This window comes from Eptatretus burgeri, chromosome 16 (genome assembly GCF_056783735.1).
Source record: "Eptatretus burgeri isolate ZD-2024b chromosome 16, Ebu_testis_v1, whole genome shotgun sequence".
NCBI classification, from domain to species: domain Eukaryota; kingdom Metazoa; phylum Chordata; class Myxini; order Myxiniformes; family Myxinidae; genus Eptatretus; species Eptatretus burgeri.
Genome location: NC_140976.1, coordinates 61,250,680 through 61,273,117, shown reverse-complemented (window position 1 = coordinate 61,273,117; position 22,438 = coordinate 61,250,680). Strand labels below are relative to the sequence as shown.

General features: G+C 43.9%; 1 protein-coding gene across 2 annotated transcripts in view; it reads left to right on the top strand.

Annotated features, from left to right (window-relative positions):
- Positions 1 to 22,438, top strand: part of KSR2 (kinase suppressor of ras 2) — a 201,073-nt gene that overhangs the window by 38,057 nt on the left and 140,578 nt on the right. For both annotated transcript variants that reach the window (XM_085860306.1, XM_085860305.1), the window contains exon 2: positions 21,862 to 22,002. In XM_085860306.1, the coding sequence (XP_085716432.1) occupies positions 21,862 to 22,002 (141 nt within the window). The remainder of the gene's footprint in view (positions 1 to 21,861; positions 22,003 to 22,438) is intronic.

Sequence of the window (22,438 nt, the reverse complement as noted above, 5' to 3'; positions counted from 1 at the left end):
AATCCATCATCGCAGTTGACATAAAATCATTCCTTTTCTCCAACAACCTCATCTCAGATCGATTCTGATTCAGAGCTGGTCACCATGGACATGCTGCTTCGACTCTCCCAACAATGGTGGAGGCCCTGAATATCAGACATGGGATCAGGGCCGTCTCTCTGGACATACAGTATCTCGAACCTTTGATACAGTCTGGCGTCCTGCCTTGCTCTCCAAACTGTCTGCCTATGGAATCCAAGGCCAACTCCACTCTTCGATTACTGACTTCCTCCACACTTGTAGACAACATGTAGCTCTCAACGAAACCCTTTCATCTCCTCTCCCTCTCAAGGCTAGAGTACTCCAAAGCAGTGTTATAGGCCCCATATTGTTCCTAATGCTCATCAGTGATTTTACTGACTCTGGAAAATCCTCTTTATCTCTTTGATGACTCCACTCTCTGCCATGACATCACTCATCCTTCTGACAGACAGACAGGCAGCAGTTTCTTCCCTCTCCTCAAACAAACATCTTCCCATACTGTCCACCCTTTGCGTTCTCCCTTACCTCTCAGCATTACTTGCATCCGTTGTTTGTCCGTATCCAACTTTTTTCTACCTCTGCCCTGCTGTTGGTGTTTCCCTTTTCTCCTGCTGTTCCCTTTGTTACGTTGTGTCCTGAATACCTCCACCACTGAAGGTGAAGGAGGTTATGCTTTCACCCCTCTCTATCTGTTTGTCTCTCTGTGTGCAGTATATCTCAAAAAGTTGTGGACGGATCCGAATGAAATTTTGTGGACAGGTTGTTGGGTGTATGACAAGGCCGAACGGATTAGATTTTGGTGAAGATCCGATCCGGATCCGACTACTAGAATTTTTAAAGTGATTCTTCACCATTGAGAGATAGGGTCAAGAATGATATGTAGCACGATGTCTCAAAAAAGTTGTGGACGGATTTGCACGGAACTTGGTGGACACGTTGAGTGTGTACCACAGAAGAATTGATTCAATTTTGGTGAAGATCCGGATCTGGATCCGATGATTTTTAAAAAAAAAAGTGATTCTTCACCATTGAGAGATAGGGCTAAACTAATATATACGTAGCACGATACCTTAAAAAGGTTTGGACGGATTCAGATGAAACTTGGTAGACAGGTTGGGTGTGTTACCACGACAACTCGATTCGATTTTTGATGAAGATCCGAATCCGAATATGATGATTATTTTATTTTAAAAGTGATTCTTCACCATTAGAGATGGGGCCAAAAACGATTTATATTATGAAATTTCAAAAATGTATTGGGCCTGATGCGTTGTTCTGGATCAGGCATTGCATGGTGGAGGTATGCACTCTGCCGAGTGCCCTTCTAGTTTGTTCTGTGTCATTGCTCCTCCATGAGCCTCGACCAGGTAAAAAACAAAAAAACAATGCCCTGACATTTGTTTACCCTGATATTCACGGCATTTTTCAGGAACGTATACCCTGCGTATAGCGGTGGTCCGACAGTGCTGTGGGACTCTGACATTTACTATGGATCTATCCATCCATCCATTTGGACCATACTCTGTGCAGAGTGTTGGTGCTGCCGAAGCAGTCTCCTTGGCTATTGGACACAATCCTGGACGGGTCACCGTTCCGACACAGGATACCAGCAAGCTGACACTCATTTTGCCAACCTCAGAAGGATGACAGGCAGTCAACCCCACCTGGTATTAATTCAACAGCAAAGCAGGATTTGAACTCAGAACCTGAGGATCCCAAGCCAACCTCTCGAGCCACTAAGCCAACACGAGGAATATGAGGATGGATACATTCCTGAAAAATGCCGCGAATCTCGGCATTGTTTCAATGGGAAAAAGGGGGATAGGTTCCCAGCGGTTCGTGATTCAGGAAAAATACTGCGAATGGACGGATTCTGACAAAACTAGGTGGATGAGTTGGGTAGGCGACAAGAACAAGCCGAATTGATTTTGGGTCAGGTCTGGATGCAGATCCGGCCGATCGGTGGGATACCAAACGTAAACTCTTCACCCTGGCGGAGGTATGCATTCTACTGAGTACCGTTCTAGTTCCTTTTGAGAGTTACCTTTTATAAAACAAAACTGTGGTGTGTGTGTGTATGTGTGTGTGTGTGTGTGTGTGTGTGTGTGTGTGTGTGTGTGTGTGTGTGTGTGTGTGTGTGTGTGTGTGTGTGTGTGTGTGTGTGTGTGTACATATACAGTAGTTGTAAATTTAATGAAGGACTCTTGGTTTGTTTTAATAGAGTATAAAGGACTCTGTAAATTTGATTTATTATTATTATTATTATTTTATTATTATTATTATTATTATCATGACCTATTAGGAGTGTGCCTTTGTATTGGTGATGTCTTTGTTCCTGGACATATTTGAGGATATCCTGCTTTTAAACAGTGATCTTTATGAGAGTGAAACAGTCACCACTTATCTTTACCATCGTTTTATCCAGTCGATATGTTCACATTTTGATCGATGTGATGGCAACGATTAGTTGGTCCATTATTTATTTTTTATTTTACAGTGATCGAATGCAGAGTGGAGCTTGTGCACATATCACATCGAAGATGCATGTTAAATAAATAAGTTCCAGAATGAGATAGTCACAACCTTCTTCACCATGCAAAGTTGAAAAAAAAAAATTTCTTCAATATCGTGTTGCTGTTCGGGTTGGTGTCGGCTGTACTGTGGAGAGAGGTTGGGTTAGGGGAAGGTAGGGGGTGCAGTGGCATGAGTTTATCCAGCTGCTCGAGATGACGTTCATGAATTGCGATCTGTGCAACTCGGACCTTGTACACAGGTGCGTCTTCATGAAGGAAGAGCAAACCTTTGGTCACACATTCCTTGGCATTTATCCTTGATGGCCCTGATTGCACAATGCTGGTGTAATATTTCCTGGCGATTGTTGTTTTGGGAGGCGGAGGGTGTATCTGCGGTATTCGTTTGGTCCTCAGAAAATCAATTAATCATCTTGCCAGTTCAGGGTTGTTTGTGAAATTTTTTTGGGTTTCTTTTCTTTTGCTTCCATTGCATTGATGTCGCTTTGGATCACAGTGGTGCAACCACCTAGTTTTCACCGTTTATCACATGAGCAATTAGAACGGCACTCGGTAGAGCACATACCTCTGCCTGGCTGAAACTTTTACTTTTTGCATCCCACTGATAGGCCGAATCTGAATCCGGACCTGAACCAAAATCTAATCGGCCTGTTCTTGTCACCGACCCGACGTGTCCAAGTTTTGTAATAATCCGTCCAAAACTTTTTCAGATATGTGTACAGTATATCGTTTTTGGCCCCATCTCTCGATAGGGAAGAATCACTGAAGAAAATTAAATTATCGGATCTGGATCTTCATCAAAATCGAATGAATTCATCCTTCTCATACACCCAACCTGCCCTCCAAGTTTTGTCTGGAATCTGTCCAGAACCTTTTGAGATATCCTGCTCACAGACAAACTGGGGTGAAAACATAACCTCCGTTCACCTTCCGTGCCTGAGCTAATCTGGTCAGCCGAATCTGATCTGTATTGAATAGTTTGAGAAACATGGGGCCTGTCGATTGTCACTGTCGATTGCTACTATTGTCACTGTTGAGGTTTCGGGGGACCGATCTTACAGAGACCATGGACATGCTGATGTATTTTTTTGGATGCAAAATTTAGGCTCAGGGAAGAGCGAGGTGACAGAGCAAATAGGAAATGTGCTGACAGTGGGGCAAACAGATGGTTGCAACGAGATAAAAAAAAATTAACTAGCAGGGAAATGGGAGAAAGAGGAGGGGGGAAACGTAGTAACCTGCAAGGAGGAGGAAAGGGTTCAGTTCGTTTAATGTGGCAGAAGAGATTGTCGGTAGGGATGAGTGATGGCATGATATGGTGATGTTCGAGCAACTTGATGCCCTGGAGGGAAGAGTGTGATTGTCCAGATTGAATAGCAGCAGCACAGAATCCAAACTGATGCTCGGAGATCAGGCTTTTTGAAAAGAGGAGAGATTTCATGTCTCTGGTGATAATGGATTCCCGAACTTTTATTGTACTGTAATGAGAAATCACCTTACCGGTCTGTCGTAGAGATTATCTGTTTTTGCACTGTTCCTGTCAATGGGAATGATGTTCGCTGCTTTCCAGGTAGACTGGAAGTGGCCGAAGAAGATTGACATGCTGAAAAGTGTAGCAGAGGAGAGGAGTAATAGCGTCACAGGAAGATTTCAGAAGATGCGACTGATGCTATTTGCGCCTGCCGCCGATGCATGGTCAAGGCTGGACAAAACTTTATTTTCCTTCTCAGATGAAAGACACAAAGTCCAATTGACATTCAGAGTGAAGGTGGCAAGATAAGAAAAGGGCAGGACAGGTTCGGTGCACAAAATGTAGATACAAACAACGAGTTGAGAGTGTGTGTGTGTGTGTGTGTGTGTGTGTGTGTGTGTGTGTGTGTGTGTGTGTGTGTGTGTGTGTGTGTGTGTGTGTGTGTGTGTGTGTGTGTGTGTGTGTGTGTGTGTGTGTGTGTGTGTGTGTGTGTGTGTGTGTGTGTGTGTGTGTGTGTGTGTGTGTGTGTGTGTCTCCTCTTGAGCATGACAGGGTACCACCAAGACTTAGAAGGAGAATGTTGAAATGAGAAATATGATGTGTTTTGGCTTACATAATAATGTACACACACTTGTGAAGTCTGAGATGGCAGTTGACTTTCGAAGCCAGTTTGGAGGTGATGTACCCAAGACGAACAATAGTTGACGACGAGTCCCAAGATCTCCAAAGACTACATCTCCCAGAGGCTTACCATAGAAATGCATTGATGGATTGATCAGTCCAATCGGAGGGTACAGCGTTTGAGTACTGGTGCTTCCTGTGTTAAAATATGTGTTCCAGGTAGATGAGCAGTGGCTTATATTTCCAAGATCAGGAAAGAGGTATGCGGCTCCAACCTGCCTGGCAGACTCAGGAGGAGGGTCATTCCATGTCAAATCATCAAAGAATCTGCCGTCATCTCTCAGATTTTTGTAAAACTTTGGGAACCAATTGGGACCCATGAAAAACGGCAATAACTCAAATATTTTTGCTAACAGCCTCTTAATTAGTGAGATACAGACTAACGAACTTTGGACTAATTAGCACGACACCGCGAATTCAAATGGCCATATCTCTAAAAGTATAACACCGAGAGAGCTGGTTTTGGTGTTATTTTAAAGGTATTTTCATGCCCTATGAATTTGTCTGGGCAACATTTTCCTACCTCCAACCACAAAAAAGTTATCACAAAATATAAACTTCAATCGTGAATCCCCAAAAAATGTATCCTTCAAATTTCCTCAAATTCATCCCAGAGGTACCTCATGATGTCAAGAAGCTTCCACATAAATTTTGTGATGGGCACTCCAATAGTTTCTGAGATATGAGCAATAATGTACATGTACGTCTGGCATATAGGTTCGAAAATCAGCATTTGTAATGTATTATACAATCTTTCTAACCTAGCCATGACAGGGAACACAGGGAACGACCCTCAATTGCTTTGAAGTATCATATACTTTCATTTTCAACTGGGCCTGAGGGGAAGAAACAAGTGCTGCTGTTGCTGCATTGAAGAGGAAATTGAAAGCCTAAGTCAGGTTAGTGAACACTGTGTACTTGAACTCACTTATTGATTGTATAATACATTACAAATGCTGATTTTCGAACCTATATGCCATACGTACATGTACATTATTGCTCATATCTCAGAAACTATTGGAGTGCCCATCACAAAACTTATGTGGAAGCTTCTTGACATCATAAGGTACCTCTGGGATCAATTTGAGGAAATTTGAAGGATACATTTTTTTGGTGATTCACGATTGAAGTTTATATTTTGTGATAACTTTTTTTTGTGGTTGGAGGTAGGAAAATGTTGCCCAGACAAATTCATAGGGCATGAAAATACCTTTAAAATAACACCAAAACCAGCTCTCTAGGTGTTATACTTTTCGAGATATGACCATTTGAATTCGCGACGTCGTGCTAATTAGTCCAAAGTTCGTTAGTCTGTATCTCACTAATTAAGAGGCTGTTAGCAAAAATATTTGAGTTCTTGCCGTTTTTCGTGGGTCCCAATTGGTTCCCAAAGTTTTACAAAAACTGAGAGATGACGGCAGATTCTTTGATGATTTGACATGGAATGACCCAGGAGCGATCTTGCACAGAATGGAGTTTTCTGCAAATTGATAAAGTGGATTTTGTGGTGATGAAGACTGTCATTGATGTATACTAAGAAGAGTATTGCTTCCATAATGTTACTTTTCAGTATGTCAAACCTCAGCTGGAGAGCAAAGGAGAGAGAGCCATGCAAAGCCACCTGTTGTTTGCCATCACATAAGTCTGATAGTCCAGCAGGAAAAATAATACTGCTAATTGATACTATGGAAAGCAGGATATATGGTTACAGACTATCCAATGCTTGCCAATAGTTGTGTGGACTGGATTATGGAGAGGATGTCGGAGAGATCAAGCTGCGGTGCATCGTTTGTGAATGTCAAGATCTCTGACTTTGATTTCACAGATGATGCAGTCATCATTGCGGAGACTCTAGATATCCTTTTGGGGGCCCATGAGGTGCTGAATGAGGAGTCGGCGCCGCTGGGATTTCGGGTTTCCTAGGTCAAAATTAAGATCCAGGCTTTCAATGACATCTTCGATGCTGCTATCCTGTCTGTTCCTGTTTGTGGCAAGGATGTTAAGGTCATGGAGAGATTCACTTTACCTTGGCAATGATATTCATGTCTCTGCTGGCTGTGAGCCTGTGGTCAATAGACGTCTGGATTGGGCCTGGGGAGCCATGGATTCACTGGATCATGGGGTGTGGTGCTGTCGGTAGCTGTACGGGAGGACGGCCAAGTCTTCAGGTCCTTGGTACTTCCAGTCTTGCTCTACGGATGTGAGACTTGGACTCTGACCAAGGATCTGAGATGGAGACTTAATTCCTTTGGTACCAGGTCTCTTCGGAGAATCCTTGGCTATCGCTGGTCGGATTTTGTGTCCAACGAACGGTTGCTGAGAGAGACTCGGATGATATTTGTTACCTGCATAGTCCGTGAGCGTCAGTTGCGGCTGTATGGACATGTGGCTCGTTTTCCTGACTCTGATCCTGCTCACCAGATTCTCTCAGCGAGGGAGTCTCATGAGTGGAGGAGGCCAGTGGGTCGACCACGTGCCTCATGGTTGCAACAGGTTGACCATCATCTCAAGGAGATGGGGATGGGCCTGGCATCTGCCTGGGGGATGGCCAGACGGAGGCCCCTGGAGTACCGGCGGAAAGTGGACGCAGCGACGTGCTGTTCTGGCACATGCTCCCATACCTGACCTGACCTGATTCTGCTCACCAGATTCTCTCAGTGAGGGAGTCTCGTGACTGGAGGAGGCCAATGGGCCGACCACGTTGCTCGTGGTTGCAGCAGGTTGATCGGCATCTCAAGGAGATGGGGATGGGCCAGGCATCTACCTGGGGAGTATGGCGGAAAGTGGACGCAGTGACGTGCTGCTCTGGCGCGTGCTCTCTGACCTGACCTGAGATGTCCATTGAGTTTCCCCTGATGACCTTTGTTGAGATTGATGGCATCCATCCATTGTTAACATCCATAGAAGACATGGCATTTGAAGAAGGGAAACACCTGAGTGAAAGGCTTGGTGCAAGTTAGAGGGTTAGAGAATTAAGAGAGAAATCTTCAGGTGTGCCTCAATGATGAATTCCATTTGCTTCCCTTTTGATGGTGAGAGGTCTGACTAGTCGAGAGTTGATATTGTGGATTATGGCATTATTCTTACATTTTGGGGTTCTTCCATTATTCTGACACTGCAATACAGTTGGCATCGGTTTGTGATCAATACCAAGCCAGATGGATTGTTGATAGTTGAAATGAACACCGAAAAGTCACTACCAGAGGAAAAGAGAGCTGCAGAGGAGGATCAGAGTTTGCTGGTAGGCCCATGCAGGTTTTGTTACCCTCGCTGAAGAAGAGGGTATTGCGTTTGGATCTATTTATATGTCTCTGTTTGTTTGTTTTGTCCTCACAGAAATTTCGTGTTTTTCTCCACAACCGTTTGTCAAATTGAGACAGAATTTATACCATAGCTGTGACTTCTCATGTAGAATGCTTTAATCATAATTATGAAATCATAGGTCACGTGGTGTGGCAGCCATGTTTGAAAAACAAAAACTTTGGACCTCTGTATCTCTGAAACAACACCAAGGAAAAATTGAAACTCTGCACACGGCAGGTACTCCTCATGGGGAATAAGTAGGATTTTTTTATGACGTCATAGATGCCTTCGTTATGTCATAATTGCATATGTAGGATGCTGCATGTGATTAGTATGAAATTTATTTAGGGTCATCTTGGGATAAAATGGTCGACAGAAAAAAAATTTGGTGACTTCATCAGTCATGTGATTTGGCAGCCATATTGTTTTATAGAAAAACCTTCAAAAATATACTTCTCTGAAGTGGTTGAACAGATTGAGGTGAAACTTGAGGCTTATGACCACCTAATCAAGAGAAACAAAAAGGTCACACATATGAGATCATACGTCGCATGGTTTGGCAGCCAATTTGCATTTATAAAACCTATAAAAAATCTTCTCCAGAACGGCTGGACAGATTGAGGGGAAACTTCACACAAATATTAAATAATGTTTTCTCTGGAACCGCTTAATCAATCAACATGAAACTTCAAAATTATTATCCAGCATTGATTGGGAATACATGTTTCAAATTTCAACTTGATTGGACACATGGTCTGGTAGCCAGAATAATTTAATTTTTTGATGTTGGTTCTTTTTTAATTTATTTTATTTATTTATTTTTTAATAAGACTCACTTGGCTGTGCCTGAATGGGTTTGAGGGTAGAGGAGTATCAGCTGAAATGTGAATCCTATCCAGGTTCCTCCTGATGACTTTGTCTTTGCTTTTTCCTTGTTCTGGTTCCTTCTGATTACTCCAATGTAGTACTTACTGTACTTATTTGGTCTTCCATTTCATTTGAATTGAATTTATTTTAATCCAATTCTAAATTCAGCTGAATAATAATTTAAAAAAAAAACGTCACAGGTCAGGGTCAGGTGTCCAATCAAAGCAGGACATCTTGGTACACGGTCATCGCTGCCAGCAGTGACAAAGTGACAGTTCTAATTATGTCTCTTAATTACTTTGCACACCAGTACACAAACGCCGCACAAAATACACCACACAAAACATGTTGAAAGTTGAAAGTTTCTCGTCAATTGCTCAAGCGATTACGGAGAAAACGAATTTAAAATTGAATAAAGGTGAAAAGGTGAGGGCCTCAGCCGACGTTCTACAACGTAGTCAAGGATGGGTGTGGATGCCTATTACTATTAGTCGTTGAGTAGTTTGAGGAAACGTTTTTATTTTTAATTGAAAGCATGTTATTTATTTATTTATTTACTTTTTTTTTACTGACTTATTTCTCAAAATAAAATTAAATAAAATGTTTCAAAGTACACTGTGTTGGTTGTGGTTTGGCAATGTTGGATTTCTACTCTGCGTGTCCTTCAAAATGTGTATAATCCACGTACTGACAAGTATCAGCTGTGGTTTAATGGCGAAGAGCGCACTTTAATTAACTCATAACGTAAAAAATGAATTCGTTTCATCTTTCTCTTTCTTCTTCTTCCCATCATACTCATTGTTCTTCGGTCTTCTAAAAGTATTTTCTTTGCAAAATTGTTGGCCTGACATGCCGTGTGGCCAAAGCACAAAGTTCTTTGGTCTGCTTCTTTGGCAAATGCATCATTGTTATTTTTGGTTTAGTCTTCAGGTTGGTCCAACGGCTCCGAGTCAACGTATCCTGTTGATGTCACCACATTGTTGGTAGCTCCGGACGCCGTTCGAGGGGGGTGAGGAGGTGGGGCAGTCGAGCGGATGTTTTCGAGTCGTTGAAGATCCCGAGGCAAAAGGAAAACCCAAACCGTGTGCTATTGCGTTGTAATGCGAATATTTTTAGATCATTACAACCTATGAATGAATCAACATCATGTTCAGATATTGGAAGAAAGACATTTTAGAGATAAATCGATCACTTGTTGCATATTTATTTATTTATTTATTTATTTATTTTAGGGGGGTTTTCTTGCTCTTGAGTTCAGTTAATTTGATACTATTGTATGATAGACATGTTTTACTTTGGATCAGCTTATTAGAGATATGTTCAAGAAAACACCACTCGAGCATAATGAGTATACTGTATGTTCCTTCATTCAATCGCATGACTCTTCGCAGTTCTTTAATTAAATAATGCATTCCTACGTTATGTTACGATGCTTCACAGTTTCTGCATTCGATCGCGTGACTCACCAACCCTGGGTATATAATCGGCTTTTTCTTTAGTTTAACTTCCTTTCCAAAACTGTGTATTCCTGCTGTGTCCTCTTTATAATCTTACAATTGCTACATTTTCTTTGCAGTTTCTGTCAGGTTCCATTTATTTATTACCTACAAAATAAGATGACTAGGACTGTCATTACTACAACTACTAGCACTTCTGATACTATTTTAATGGACCAAATTTTCTTCACCATGTTGAGTTGGCCAGGGAAGGTTTTTGGTTCAATTTTTTTCACGTCTGACGTTCCTCTGCAGCTTGCTATGGAAGACCATTTTGTAATAGTTTTTTTTTCATGATGACAGCAATAATTCACCACCGCTTCTCGAAAAACACCGTGGGAGCTATAACCTCCACCGGCTGATGCCAGCAGGTAGGACGCGCGGCTTAGCATCTGTCCGAGGGACGGCACTTTGGGATGCAACGTCGTGCCAGCGATGCACTGATGCAAAAGTTTTTTTTTTTTTTTTTTGTATAGTCTTGTCGGGAATGGAACCTGGGTAAGTGTGCCACCTCTGCATCATCCTGTTGCAGGACTTCATGTAAAATATGTCCACCCTGACAAATACAAGTACGGTGAATGTATTTAAAACGCCGGTGGATGTTATAACTACAGCAAAGTGAAACTTAACCCAAATTTCTAAAACCAACATTTACTTTATGTAATGGATCTATAAACGGAGATGCAGCACCAGCGTCCAGAGCAGTCAGGCTTTACACCAAATAGGTCAACGATTGACCGTATCCTTGCTCTTCGGGTCCTCACCGAACGCAGACGAGAGTTTCGGCAATGGTTGCTTGCAGACTATGTTGATCTCTGTAAAGCATTTGATTCAGTGAATCGGGATGCCCTCTGGAGGATTCTAGGTCTTCGTGGGGTGCCACCAAAACTGATCAATCTGATGTCTCAACTCTACTCTGGTACTGAGAGTGCTGTGAGATGTGGTGATACCATCTCTGACTTATTTCCAGTTGTTACTAGAGTTTGCCAGGGGTGTGTACTGGCCCCCACACTTTTCAGCACTTGTATGGACTGGATTCTCGGGAGGATGTCAGAGAGATCAAGCTGCGGTGCATCTTTTGGGAATGTCAAGATCTTAGACCTTGATTTCGCAGATGATGCAGTCATCTTTGCGGAGACTCTGGATATCCTGTTGGGGGCCCTCGAGGTGCTGAATGAGCAGTCGGAGCCGCTGGGATTACGGGTTTCCTGGGTCAAAACTAAGATTCAGGCTTTCAATGACATATTGGATGCTGCTATCCTGTTTGTGGTGAGGATACTGAGGTCACGGAGAGATTCACTTTCCTTGGCAGTGATATTCATGTCTCTGCTGGCTGTGAGCCAGAGGTCAACAGATGTCTGGGTCGGGCCTGGGGAGTCTTGGATTCACTGCTTCATGGGGTGTGGCGCTGCCGGTACCCGTACGCTGCTGGTACCCGGATCAGCATCTCAAGGAGATTGGGACGGCCTGATCTGATCGATAAAAGAATAAACAAATAAAATAATTTTCCATAAAATCAACAAATTGTCAGTGAATTTCCCAGTCATTTTTAGAGGAATCTACTGTATATGTCTTACCTTTGTGGGTTCATTAGGGGCTATGAAAAACAAGGAACATTTGTTGTGATGTGAAACTCTTCTCTTGGCCTCCTGTTGTCGAAAGGTATTCTTGGCCACACTCGTACCTGGCTGCCTGTATTCTCCTACCCTGATGTCAGTGTGCCTTCCATCTGCCTTTGATTGATTGTGCAATTCTTCCACCCGAATTTTATCCCAATTATAAAACTAGAACAGCACTCGGTGGAGCACATACCTCTGCCAGGTTTGAACAGTTTACGTTTTATATCCCACTGATAGGCTGGATCTGCATCCGGACCTCAATCAAAATCGAATCTGCTTGTTCTTGTCACCAACCCAAGTCACCTACCAAGTTGTCATAATCCGTTCATAACTTTTTGAAATATCACGCTATGTCTCATCCTTTTTGGCCCCATTTCTTAATGGTGAAGAATCACTGAAAAAAATATAAAAATAAATTCTCTTATCTGGATCTGGATTTGGATCCTCACCAAAATCGAATCAATTCATCCTTGTCACACACACAGCCTGTCCACCAAGTTTCGTCCAAATCAATCCTCAACTTTTTGAGATGTGCTCACAGACAGACAGGGGTGAAAACATATCGTCCATCCATCTTCACTGGCGGAGGTGAAAAAAAAAATATATATATACAAAGGTCAGGTCTTCAGTGTTCGACCGAATCTTCTTATTTCGTATGCAGCACAATGCTGTGTGGTAGCATCATCGGCTCGTCTTTGCCGCTGTTGTAGTGCGGCGAGTGCACTCTGTAGGTTGGAGCTAGAATTTGTAATTTGGTCATGCTGCCAGCGATAGCTCGCCTACTAATAGTGAAGGACACCGTGGGATGTTTTACGGCCACCAACAGATACTGGCAGACTTGACACCCAGTGCAACGTTCATCCAAGGGACCACACACTCGCTGATGAATCACCCTACCTGTGAAACACCAGGATGACAGTTCATAGCCACGTCGGGATTCAAACCCATGCTAGACTGCTTCGAGGCGAGCGTGCGTACCTCCATGCCACCACGCCAGCCCTTTGAGTGAGAAAATCAAGTCAAAAGGTCAAACATCTCGTGAGTTTTTCCAATCGATCATCGTACGTGTGGTACGTGACGACGATTTGTTCTTGTGGACGTGTATTGTAGTTGTCCAGTATTTCCATTTGCTAACACCGTGGAGCTCTGTGCATGGCCTCAAATGTCTGGCACGCTGAGGCAATGATGCTGACTGCACTTGGCAAGCCACGTTTCATGGTTCCATCGTCCTTCTGGAGACGTTCACTACTCTGGCAAAGTGCAATTCCCATCAACGATTGATCAAGCTATATTGACCCAAGATGATTCTTGACTAATCCTATAGCAATGTGACTGCCTCTCCTCCCCTCCCCTTACCTCCCCTCACCTCCCCTCACCTCCTCACCTTTGTGAGCAGGCTATTGTCCAAATAGTAAATAACCTGTGGTTCACAACACCACGTCAATAACTCATCTGTCATTCTTTTCTGTGCAAGAAAGTCATCCTCACCCCAAAAATATTTGAAAGCTTTCACTCACTTATTTCCTTAAAATATATTTAAATGCATCTCAAGTAATCTGAGAGAAATGGTTCCTTATTACCAAGAAAATCTTTCAAAGCATTCTGCACATGAGAATGACGTCAATCGTGGCCGTCCTCAGGGAGCTTTTTACTTATTTTGGATATAAACTGACATTTCTTGACCTCTCTCCTTCCTCCTCACATTACTTTCTGAACTCACCACCCCCTCCGTCAGCTCTACCCCTCCCTCCCTCAACCCGACACCTCCCTTCCTCCCTCAACCCTCCCCCTCCTCTTTTTCTGCCTTCCCCTCTCTCGATATTCTCCAATTATTCACCTTTCCTCTTCCATCCCTTTCGTTCCCTTTCTCCACACCAGCTCGACCCTCGTGTGTTTCCTCCCTCTCTTCCCTTCTCAGGTATCGATGGTTGCCATTCGTAGCTTGGCGCTGCTAAACTCGACACAAATTTAATGAACACGAGAACGTCATTCAAGGTTAACAGTGAGCTTGGAGAACCCTGGTGTTGGCTTAGTGGTTATGGTGGTAGGCTTGGGATCTTAGGGTCCTGAGTTTGAGCCCCGTTGACTGCTGAATTAGCAGCAGGTGGGGTTGACTCAGCCTGTCATCCTGAGGTTGGCAAAATGAGTATCAGTGTACTGGTAATAAGGGCACAGCATCAGTGGCATCGTTGTGCCCCAACAAAATGATAGCTACCCGGCAGCCAAGCTGCCATCTGCAAGAAGAAGAAGTAAGCTTGGAACACAGGTTGCCATGCAGGTTGCCACTGACAAACCAGACATTATCTGCCTAACAGAAACTTTCCTCTCCCAAGACGTGTCTGACTCCCAAGTATCTCTCCCTGGTTACTCCCTCTTACGGTATGACAGACCTGAGCCTCGTCCTGGTGGAGGTGTTGCTCTCTTCATCAAAGACTCTATTCCTCACTCTCCCTGCACTGCTCTCACTCCCCCACACCCCCAGGAATACCTCTGGCTTCGGCTTCCCCTCCACTCCCACCTCATGTTTATATGTGTACTGTACCGTCCACCGAACAGTGATGACTCCATCTACACCTCACTCTCCGAAAACATGGACCATCTTCTATCTTCTCATCCAAACTCTCTCTTCCTCTTATGTGGCGACTTCAATTGTCATCACGCCAGTTGGCTAGGTGTGGGTACCTCTCTCACCTGCCATGGGACATCAGCAAAGCTTTCTGTGACTCATTGGGACTGACTCAATCGGTCAACTTCCCGACCCGGATCTCAACCAATGGTACTCCATCTCTTCTGGATCTGATTTTGACAAATTTCCCTGACAATATCTGCTGCTCTTCCTTCGCTCCAATTGGTTCTTCTGACCACGTCCTTGTTAAAGTGGACATCTCTCTGGCTGTTATCAGAGAACCACCTCACCGCCGTCGAGTCTGGCATTTCACTCAAGCCGACTGGCAGGGTCTCCGAGCAGCCATCAAACTTACAGACTGGTCTCCTATCACTACTTTCTCAAACATCAACTCATCCTGGGAATTCTTTCAAAGAAACTTGCTCTCCCTCATGCACAGATTTATCCCTCTCGTGTTCAGTTGTCTTACCCTTCCTCCCGCCCTTGGTTTACTGAAGCTTGTGGCGAGGCAGTTGTCCTGAAACAACTTGCCTTTGCCTCATGGAAAGCAAACCCAACTGAGGGCAATCTCAGTTCTTTCCACAAAGCTCGGAACAAGTGTGTAGCTGCCCTCAGGAGAGCCAGAAAACAACATCTTTCTCATCTCAAGTCTGAACTCTCAAACCTCTCTCCCTCCTCAAAATCCTGGTGGCGTTTAATCAAATCTGTTTCTGGTGTATGTTCCCCCTCCATCCCCTCCCTTACCTCAAATGGCCGCACTGCTGATTCCACACGTGATAAAGCTGAATGTCTAAACTCGGTGTTTGCAGCTAAATCTTGTGTCCCAAACCCATCACTATCTCTACCCACTTTACCCAGTCGCACCCAACTGTCCCTGGACTCTGTATCCTTTTCTCCTGACAAGGTGGAGAGCTTGCTTTCAAACCTCGAGTCAGATTCTGCAACCGGTCCAGACGGCATCAGCCCACGTGTCCTCAAAGCCTGCTCTTCTGCTCTTGCTCACCCTCTCTCTGTTCTATTCACCCTCTCATTTTTCCCAAGGTCATCTGCCATCTGCTTGGAAATCTGCTAACATCACTGCCCTGCATAAAAAAGGTGCAAAAACAGATCCCTGTAACTATAGACCAATCAGCCTTCTCCCAATCATCAGCAAGGTTATGGAATCCATCATCGCTTCAGACATGAAATCCTTCCTCTTCTCCAATGGCTTGATTTCCAATCATCAATTTGGTTTCAGACCAGGTCACTCTACCTGGTGTAGAGTATGCTGCTACTGCTCTCCCATCAATGGATGGAGGTCCTCAATGCCAGACAGGAAATCCGAGCCGTATCCCTGGACATATCACGTGCTTTTGACACAGTCTGGCACCCTGCCCTACTCACCAAACTCTCTTCCCATGGTATTCAAGGCCATCTCCACTCATGGCTCGCAGACTTCCTCTCCTGTCGCAGTCAACGTGTGGCCCTAAATGGAGTTCTTTCATCCCCTCTTCCTGTGCAGGCTGGAGTTCCTCAAGGTAGCGTTCTGGGCCCTGCTCTTTTCTGGTTTTCATCAATGATCTCTCGGACTCTCTGGAAAATCCTCTATTTCTCTTTGCCGATGACTCCACCCTCTGCCGTACCATCTGTCATCCCTCAGACCGGCAAGCAGCAGCTTCTTCGCTCACTGCAGATCTGGATAAAATCACAAACTGGTCCAACACGTGGAACATGTCTTTCAATCCAGACAAATCTCACACTCTCACTATGTCTCTTCGAAAGGACCGTTTACAAACTCCGCCCATTCAGTTTCTCAACAATCCTCTTGAAGAAGTCTTTTCTTTCAAGTTTCTGGGTCTCACTATCTGCCATGACCTTTCCTGGGAAAGTCACATCTCCAACCTTGCCTCAAAAGCCAGTCGCCGACTGCGAATCCTCCGTCGTGCAAAGTCCTTCCTTGGCCCTCTTGAGCTCCTGACCACTTACAAAGCTTTTGTCCGTAGCCTGATGGAGTGCTGCTCTCCCCTCTGGGCTGGTGCTCCTGCCTCCCACCTTTCTCGACTTCACGCTGTCGAAACCAGGGCTTTTAAGATCATTGGCATCTCCCGCAATGAAGCTGAGTCTTTGGGCCTCTCACTCAATCACCGCAGGTTGGTCGGTGGTCTTTCTGTCTTCTACCGACTCCTCTCCAGCCTTGCCCCCCCTGCTCTCTCTGTGATTTGTCCCAACCACATTTCCACAGGGCGCTCAAGGTCCGCCAACAACCCCTTCTGGTAAAACTACCAAAATCACGAATCACTGCTCATCTTCACTCTTTCATTCCTCTTTTTCCCGCCTTTGGAATAAACTTCCTCACTCTATTCTTTCCCATTCTTCCCTCCAGGCTTTCAAAACAGCTGTTCACCACCACCTCTTATCTTCCCCCCATCCAAATCCTCGATCTTTTCTACCCCCGATAATCCACCCAAGCCCACTTCCTTCAATTCTCCTGCTTTCCTTCCTGAAAGTCCCTTTAATGTCCATCTTCCCTCGCCATGTTCCCCGTCCCATCCCCATCCCTCTCCCTTCCACAGTTCACCTGTGTCTGTTCCCCAATGTTTTGTCCCTTCCACTCCCGCCCCTCTTGTCTCATGCCTCCTTGCTGTGAGTTGTGTGTTAGCTCTCATACGAGCCTCGACCAAAGGTATACAAAAAAAAAAAAAAAAAAAAAAAAAAAAAAAAAAAAAAAAAACACAATTGTTTCTTGATGTCTTGAAGATGACGATGTAGTTATCCGAAAGGGATAGATTTTGTCTTCGGTGGTGCACCACAGAATCAAATTATTCGGATGGTGCAAAATAGCATGATGTTCCTTCCATTGTGGTTCTGATTGGCTCTGTTAACTTTTGTGGGTAAACGACAGTCATAGCTTGTTATTGCCAAAGTCGATAAACAAGCTCAAATGAGCTAAGATCCTCGTCCTCTTAGTGATGACGTCATAAAAAACGAATATGACGTCATTGTGATGTATCAGGTTTGCGATAAATTATCTGTGCTAATGCCTGGCTTGATTCCCGCAAACAAAATTCAGACAGCTTGCCTAGTTTCGGAGATAATGGTATAGGCGATTTCCATTAGCGGCGATATTATGACGTCAATTTTTTTTTTTCTCGGAAGAATTTCCAAAATCGGAGATGGTTACTGCCTGCGCGTCGGCTTTCTGCATATACATGGCAAGTTTCACGAAGATCCGATGAAAACTCTGGGTTGTGAAACAAAAAATGTCAAAAAATAGGAATGATGTCGTAGTGATGTATCATATGTGCGGTAATTCATCTCTGCTAATGCCCTGTTCGATTCCCACAAACAGAATTCAAAAAACTTGCCTAGTTTCGGAGATAATTTTTTAGGCGATTTCCATTAGCGGAGATATTTTGATGTCAACTTTTTTTTCAAGGAGGAATTTTCAAAATCGGAGATTGTTACTGTCTGCGCAGGGTAGTTTTACATATATATGCCAAGTTTCAGGAAGTTTCGATGAAAACTGTAGGCTGTGAAACAAAAAAGTCCACAAGAAGAAGATGAAGAACAACAACGTGAGTAAGACTTCGAGATCCTCCACGAGGATCTAAAAAACTTTGTTGTGTTGTCGAGAGTGAGAGTAAAACGAGTGAGATGAGACTAAGAAGTATTTTTGTAATGAAAATGACAAATGATCATTGGAACAGGATGTTCCTCTTCTTCCTCTTTCAGATGCAAATATCGACCGCAGTGCCCCCCCCCCCCCGTTGGTTCGGGCAAGAATTTGTAATTTGTTCAGCGTTCTGGCGATAGCTCGCCTACTCTTCACGAAGAACACCGCGGGGTGGGTGACGAGGACGAAATGATTCGATTTTGGTGAAGATCCAGACCTGGATCCGGAGACGATAATTTATTATTTTTTTTTAAAAAGTGCTTCTTCATATAAATTGAGAGATCGGGACAAATCTGATACATCGTGCAATATTTCCAAAACCTTTGAACAAGTTGCGACAAAACGAGATGGATGAGTTGGGTATGTTTCAAGATCAAAACGATTAGATTTGGCTTCAGGTCCGGATGCAGATCCGGCCTATCAGTGGGATACAAGATGTAAACTGTTCACCCTGGCAGAGGTACAGTATGCACTCTACCGAGTGCCGGCCTCGTTTTAGATTGCCTTTAAAATAAATTTTCACGGGCCATGGTGACATTTGAACTGCTACAGCAGCTACTGCTCCCCCCCCCGCCCCCCGCTCCCTGGTGTACCCAAGCTAATGCTTCAGTTTTTTTCACCAAAACTAGTTTTGAGACTGTTTGTGAATTGGAAATTTACGAACATGATAATACAAGCAGGTAAAGAACTGGGTGGGCCCAAAAAAATGTGAAAAATTGATGACTACCATTTCAAAATTTACATATGATCGTGTGTGCAGAAACCACGATAACCATGACCATGATTGAGGTAGTTGTTGCCATGCTGGGAATTAATCCCATAAATAGCTGAAGTGCAAGGCTAAATTTGGACCCCGAGCGGTTGAGTAGCGTGTCCTTTTGAACTCATGTCTAAGCACTTGCGATTAATTATCCAAACAAGGGAGTGCCTTAATATATTTCCCTCCAGGGGTTTCCAATAATAAACCAAATTGGTCAAAGCGGCAACGATGGCAGGACGAGACACGTGTGCAGGCTTAAGAAATATGTAATTTATTCTTCCGAGACAACAGAAGTGGATGGGATCTAGCACAAAAGCAGAGCAGGGCAGATCACTGTGCGCCTCTTTGTCAACAACAGCCCTGTATTGGATGTCCGTGTCCTCGTAGAAACACCACAATGTTCAGCCTTGGTCCACGTGGGTCTTTGCATCCAACGTCATCCGCACTTACCTGGCCTCACTCGCCTGGTTCCAGACACTGGGAACACAAAACCTATGTTATCATAAATAACCACCATTTTGGACAGTGCTGTGTCTCTGTGCAACGTACCAATGGACATCTTATCCCGAACCACGTACACTTTGTCCTGTGCAAAAAAATCCTCAATTCTATGCAAACACACAGTGGTTAGGACCTTAAGTACGTAACTGCCTGCTGCCCTATAAATGCAACATTTTTTTTTTTTTTTTTTTTTGTGGTTCACCCTGCATAGTAATATATTTCATAAAAAGCATTTTTAAAAATGAAAAAGATGTAGCGATGCCAATGCCAGAAAGTATGCAAATAAGAGGGAAGCATGGAAGTATCTTCTTTTATTTAATTACTTTTATATGGAATCTCGACATCTTGGTTTTTTTTCTTCTTTCTTTCTTTGTTTTATGTAATTGGCTAGTTTGTTGATCAATGTAATTGATCTAAACGATTTTCATGAGTCATCATTACATTGTCGCACATATATGACAGTCTGGTTGTTGTGTATTTAGTAATTGCTTGTAATTGGTGTGCTGTCATGTGCACTGATGATGCCTGACCACATGCAGGCTTTTGCAAAGAGTAACAGCGTATTCATTTGTAAAGCTTGGTCACTGAGCAGATCTCACAAACAAGCAAAATGTATTCTGTTTAAAGTCTGACCACTTACCACAGGTAGTAATTGAGCAAGCTCCAACTAATTGTTTGTAATTGGCTACCTGCCATGTATATTATATTACTGAAGTCAGACCTCACAGCTTGAGTGTGTGTTGCTTAAGCCTGATCACTAACTCAAGTGGTTACACTGAGAGATAGCGAGAATGCACTGCCAAAGCAATTCGTAAATTTATTGACTCAATGAGTCGTTGATACATGGATGGAATGGTCTCCTTGGAAAGGTAGTTATAGTAGAAACAGTAGATAGGTTTTAACTGGACTTTGACCGCTATACATTGAAGCATTGGTGACGGAGGAGTACATTGATAATAATGACAAGATTATTCGACAGCTTGGTATGGATGGATGATTGTATACCTCTGTCGTGATTGTTATGTCTTTGAGAGCCCTCGTCAAAGAGTGGATGTGCTGTCGGTGTTTGGTCATCCCTCACCCTCAACCATCTCATTTATCCCTTTTAAAAAACACAAATATCAACACAGCAATATTATGGTACCGTGACCCACCTCTACTTCTTCATTCGTGTGCAGCACAAGGCTGCGGGGTAGCATTGAGTTTGTTTTCCGATGTTTTCCAAACAATGCTCTGCTAATAGAAAAACTGGACACAAGAAGCAGGATTGTCGTTAAAGAATTTGCAGACATTCATGTTGCTCAAGCTCGTGGCCGTTTCAGAGAAATGATCTCTGAATATTATGATGGAAAACGAGGTTGTTGGAGTTGTGTGACATTGTTGGAGACTGTGCCAATTCTGCAGTTGGATTCCGAGCAGCAAGGTGTGGCATCGTCATGGTATAAAGTATTCAATTGTGGAATCCTTTTGGATTTACTAGCAGTGGCATCCCAAAAGAGGGAGGGAGTGAGTCAGTTAGCTCCCATACCCTCGGATGCTGTTACCCGTTCGGGTTGTGCAAACAGGTTTCTTTTTCATTGTATTTCACCATCACTCTAAGCCTGGTGTTGGCTGAGTGGTTAGGGTGGCAGCTTGGGATTCGAGGGTCCTGAGTTCAATCCCCATTGGCCGCTGAATTAAAAATACACCAGGAGGTTGACTCAGCCTGTCATCCTTCCGAGGTCGGCAAAATGAGCACCAGTGTACTGGTAAGGGGGACACTGCATCAGCGGCATAGCTGCGTCCCAACCGATGATGCAACCAGTAGCCACAGGCTGCACTCGATGGAGAGAGAGACCATCACTCTCATGTTCTGGGCTGTCAGGGCTATGCACATTTCCCTCGAAGTTGTTTAGCCTTGGTTCGATTCCTGACCCAGCTGTAAACTGTCAGCCCGGCGTTTCACAGGCAGGGCGATTCATCGGTGTGTGCCGTCCCTCAGATGGACATTAAACGGGGGTCCCGTCTGCCAGCATTCGTTGGTGGACGTTGAAGACCCCATGGTATGCGTCCTTCATGAAGAGTAGTCGAGATATCGCTGGAACCATGGCCAAATTCCTAGACAGCTGGCTCGTGAAGACCCGGGCCAAGCTTCCTCCGGCCGACCCCGCAAGAAAGCTGGGATAATGGTGGCCGATAACGAAGAAGACTCGTATTCCAAAACCTTTCTTCAAGTCTGTTCCTTGAATATTCCCCAGCAACTTGCTCTGCACTTGTGTGGTTCGGTGGATTTTATATTTATTTATTTGTTTCTTTATTTATTTCTTGTACTGGTCTGTCATGCGTTTTCTCAGGGCAAACTGGTGAAATATTTTGGCCGGCAGCTCTTGTGCAAGCAAGCTGTGCCTGAGGAAGATAGTCATCCAGACTTGTGCCTCTACCCCAGCCTTCATCACTGGCTACGCATCGTGGGCCTTCGTGAGGTGTTGGCACATGTAAGTGGAATTACACAAACTGTCAATCACATTACTTGAGTACACATGTTTGTGAAGTGGACATTGTATTTATATTTTGCATTATATGATGACATGGTGCACTTTTAATGTTTGTTTTTTTTTGGGGGGGGGGTGGGGGGGTTGTTTTAGATTTAGTTTGGTATGGGCTTGGTTGTGTAGGTCATATACATCCTGTACTTTTTACATTCCTTGATACAACCATGACCATCACAATGTAATAATATATATTAATTGGGATATTAGCAAAAGTATGTTTTCGTAAAGGTAAGTTTCTTGATAAGGAGTCTTGTTCATTCGTATGCAGCACAAGGGTGCGGGGTGGCATCATTGGCTGAGGGCATGTCTGTGCCGTTTTGCTGACGGATTCAATTAAAAGATGACATGTTGTTGTTCAGAAACATTCTGCTCTATTCGC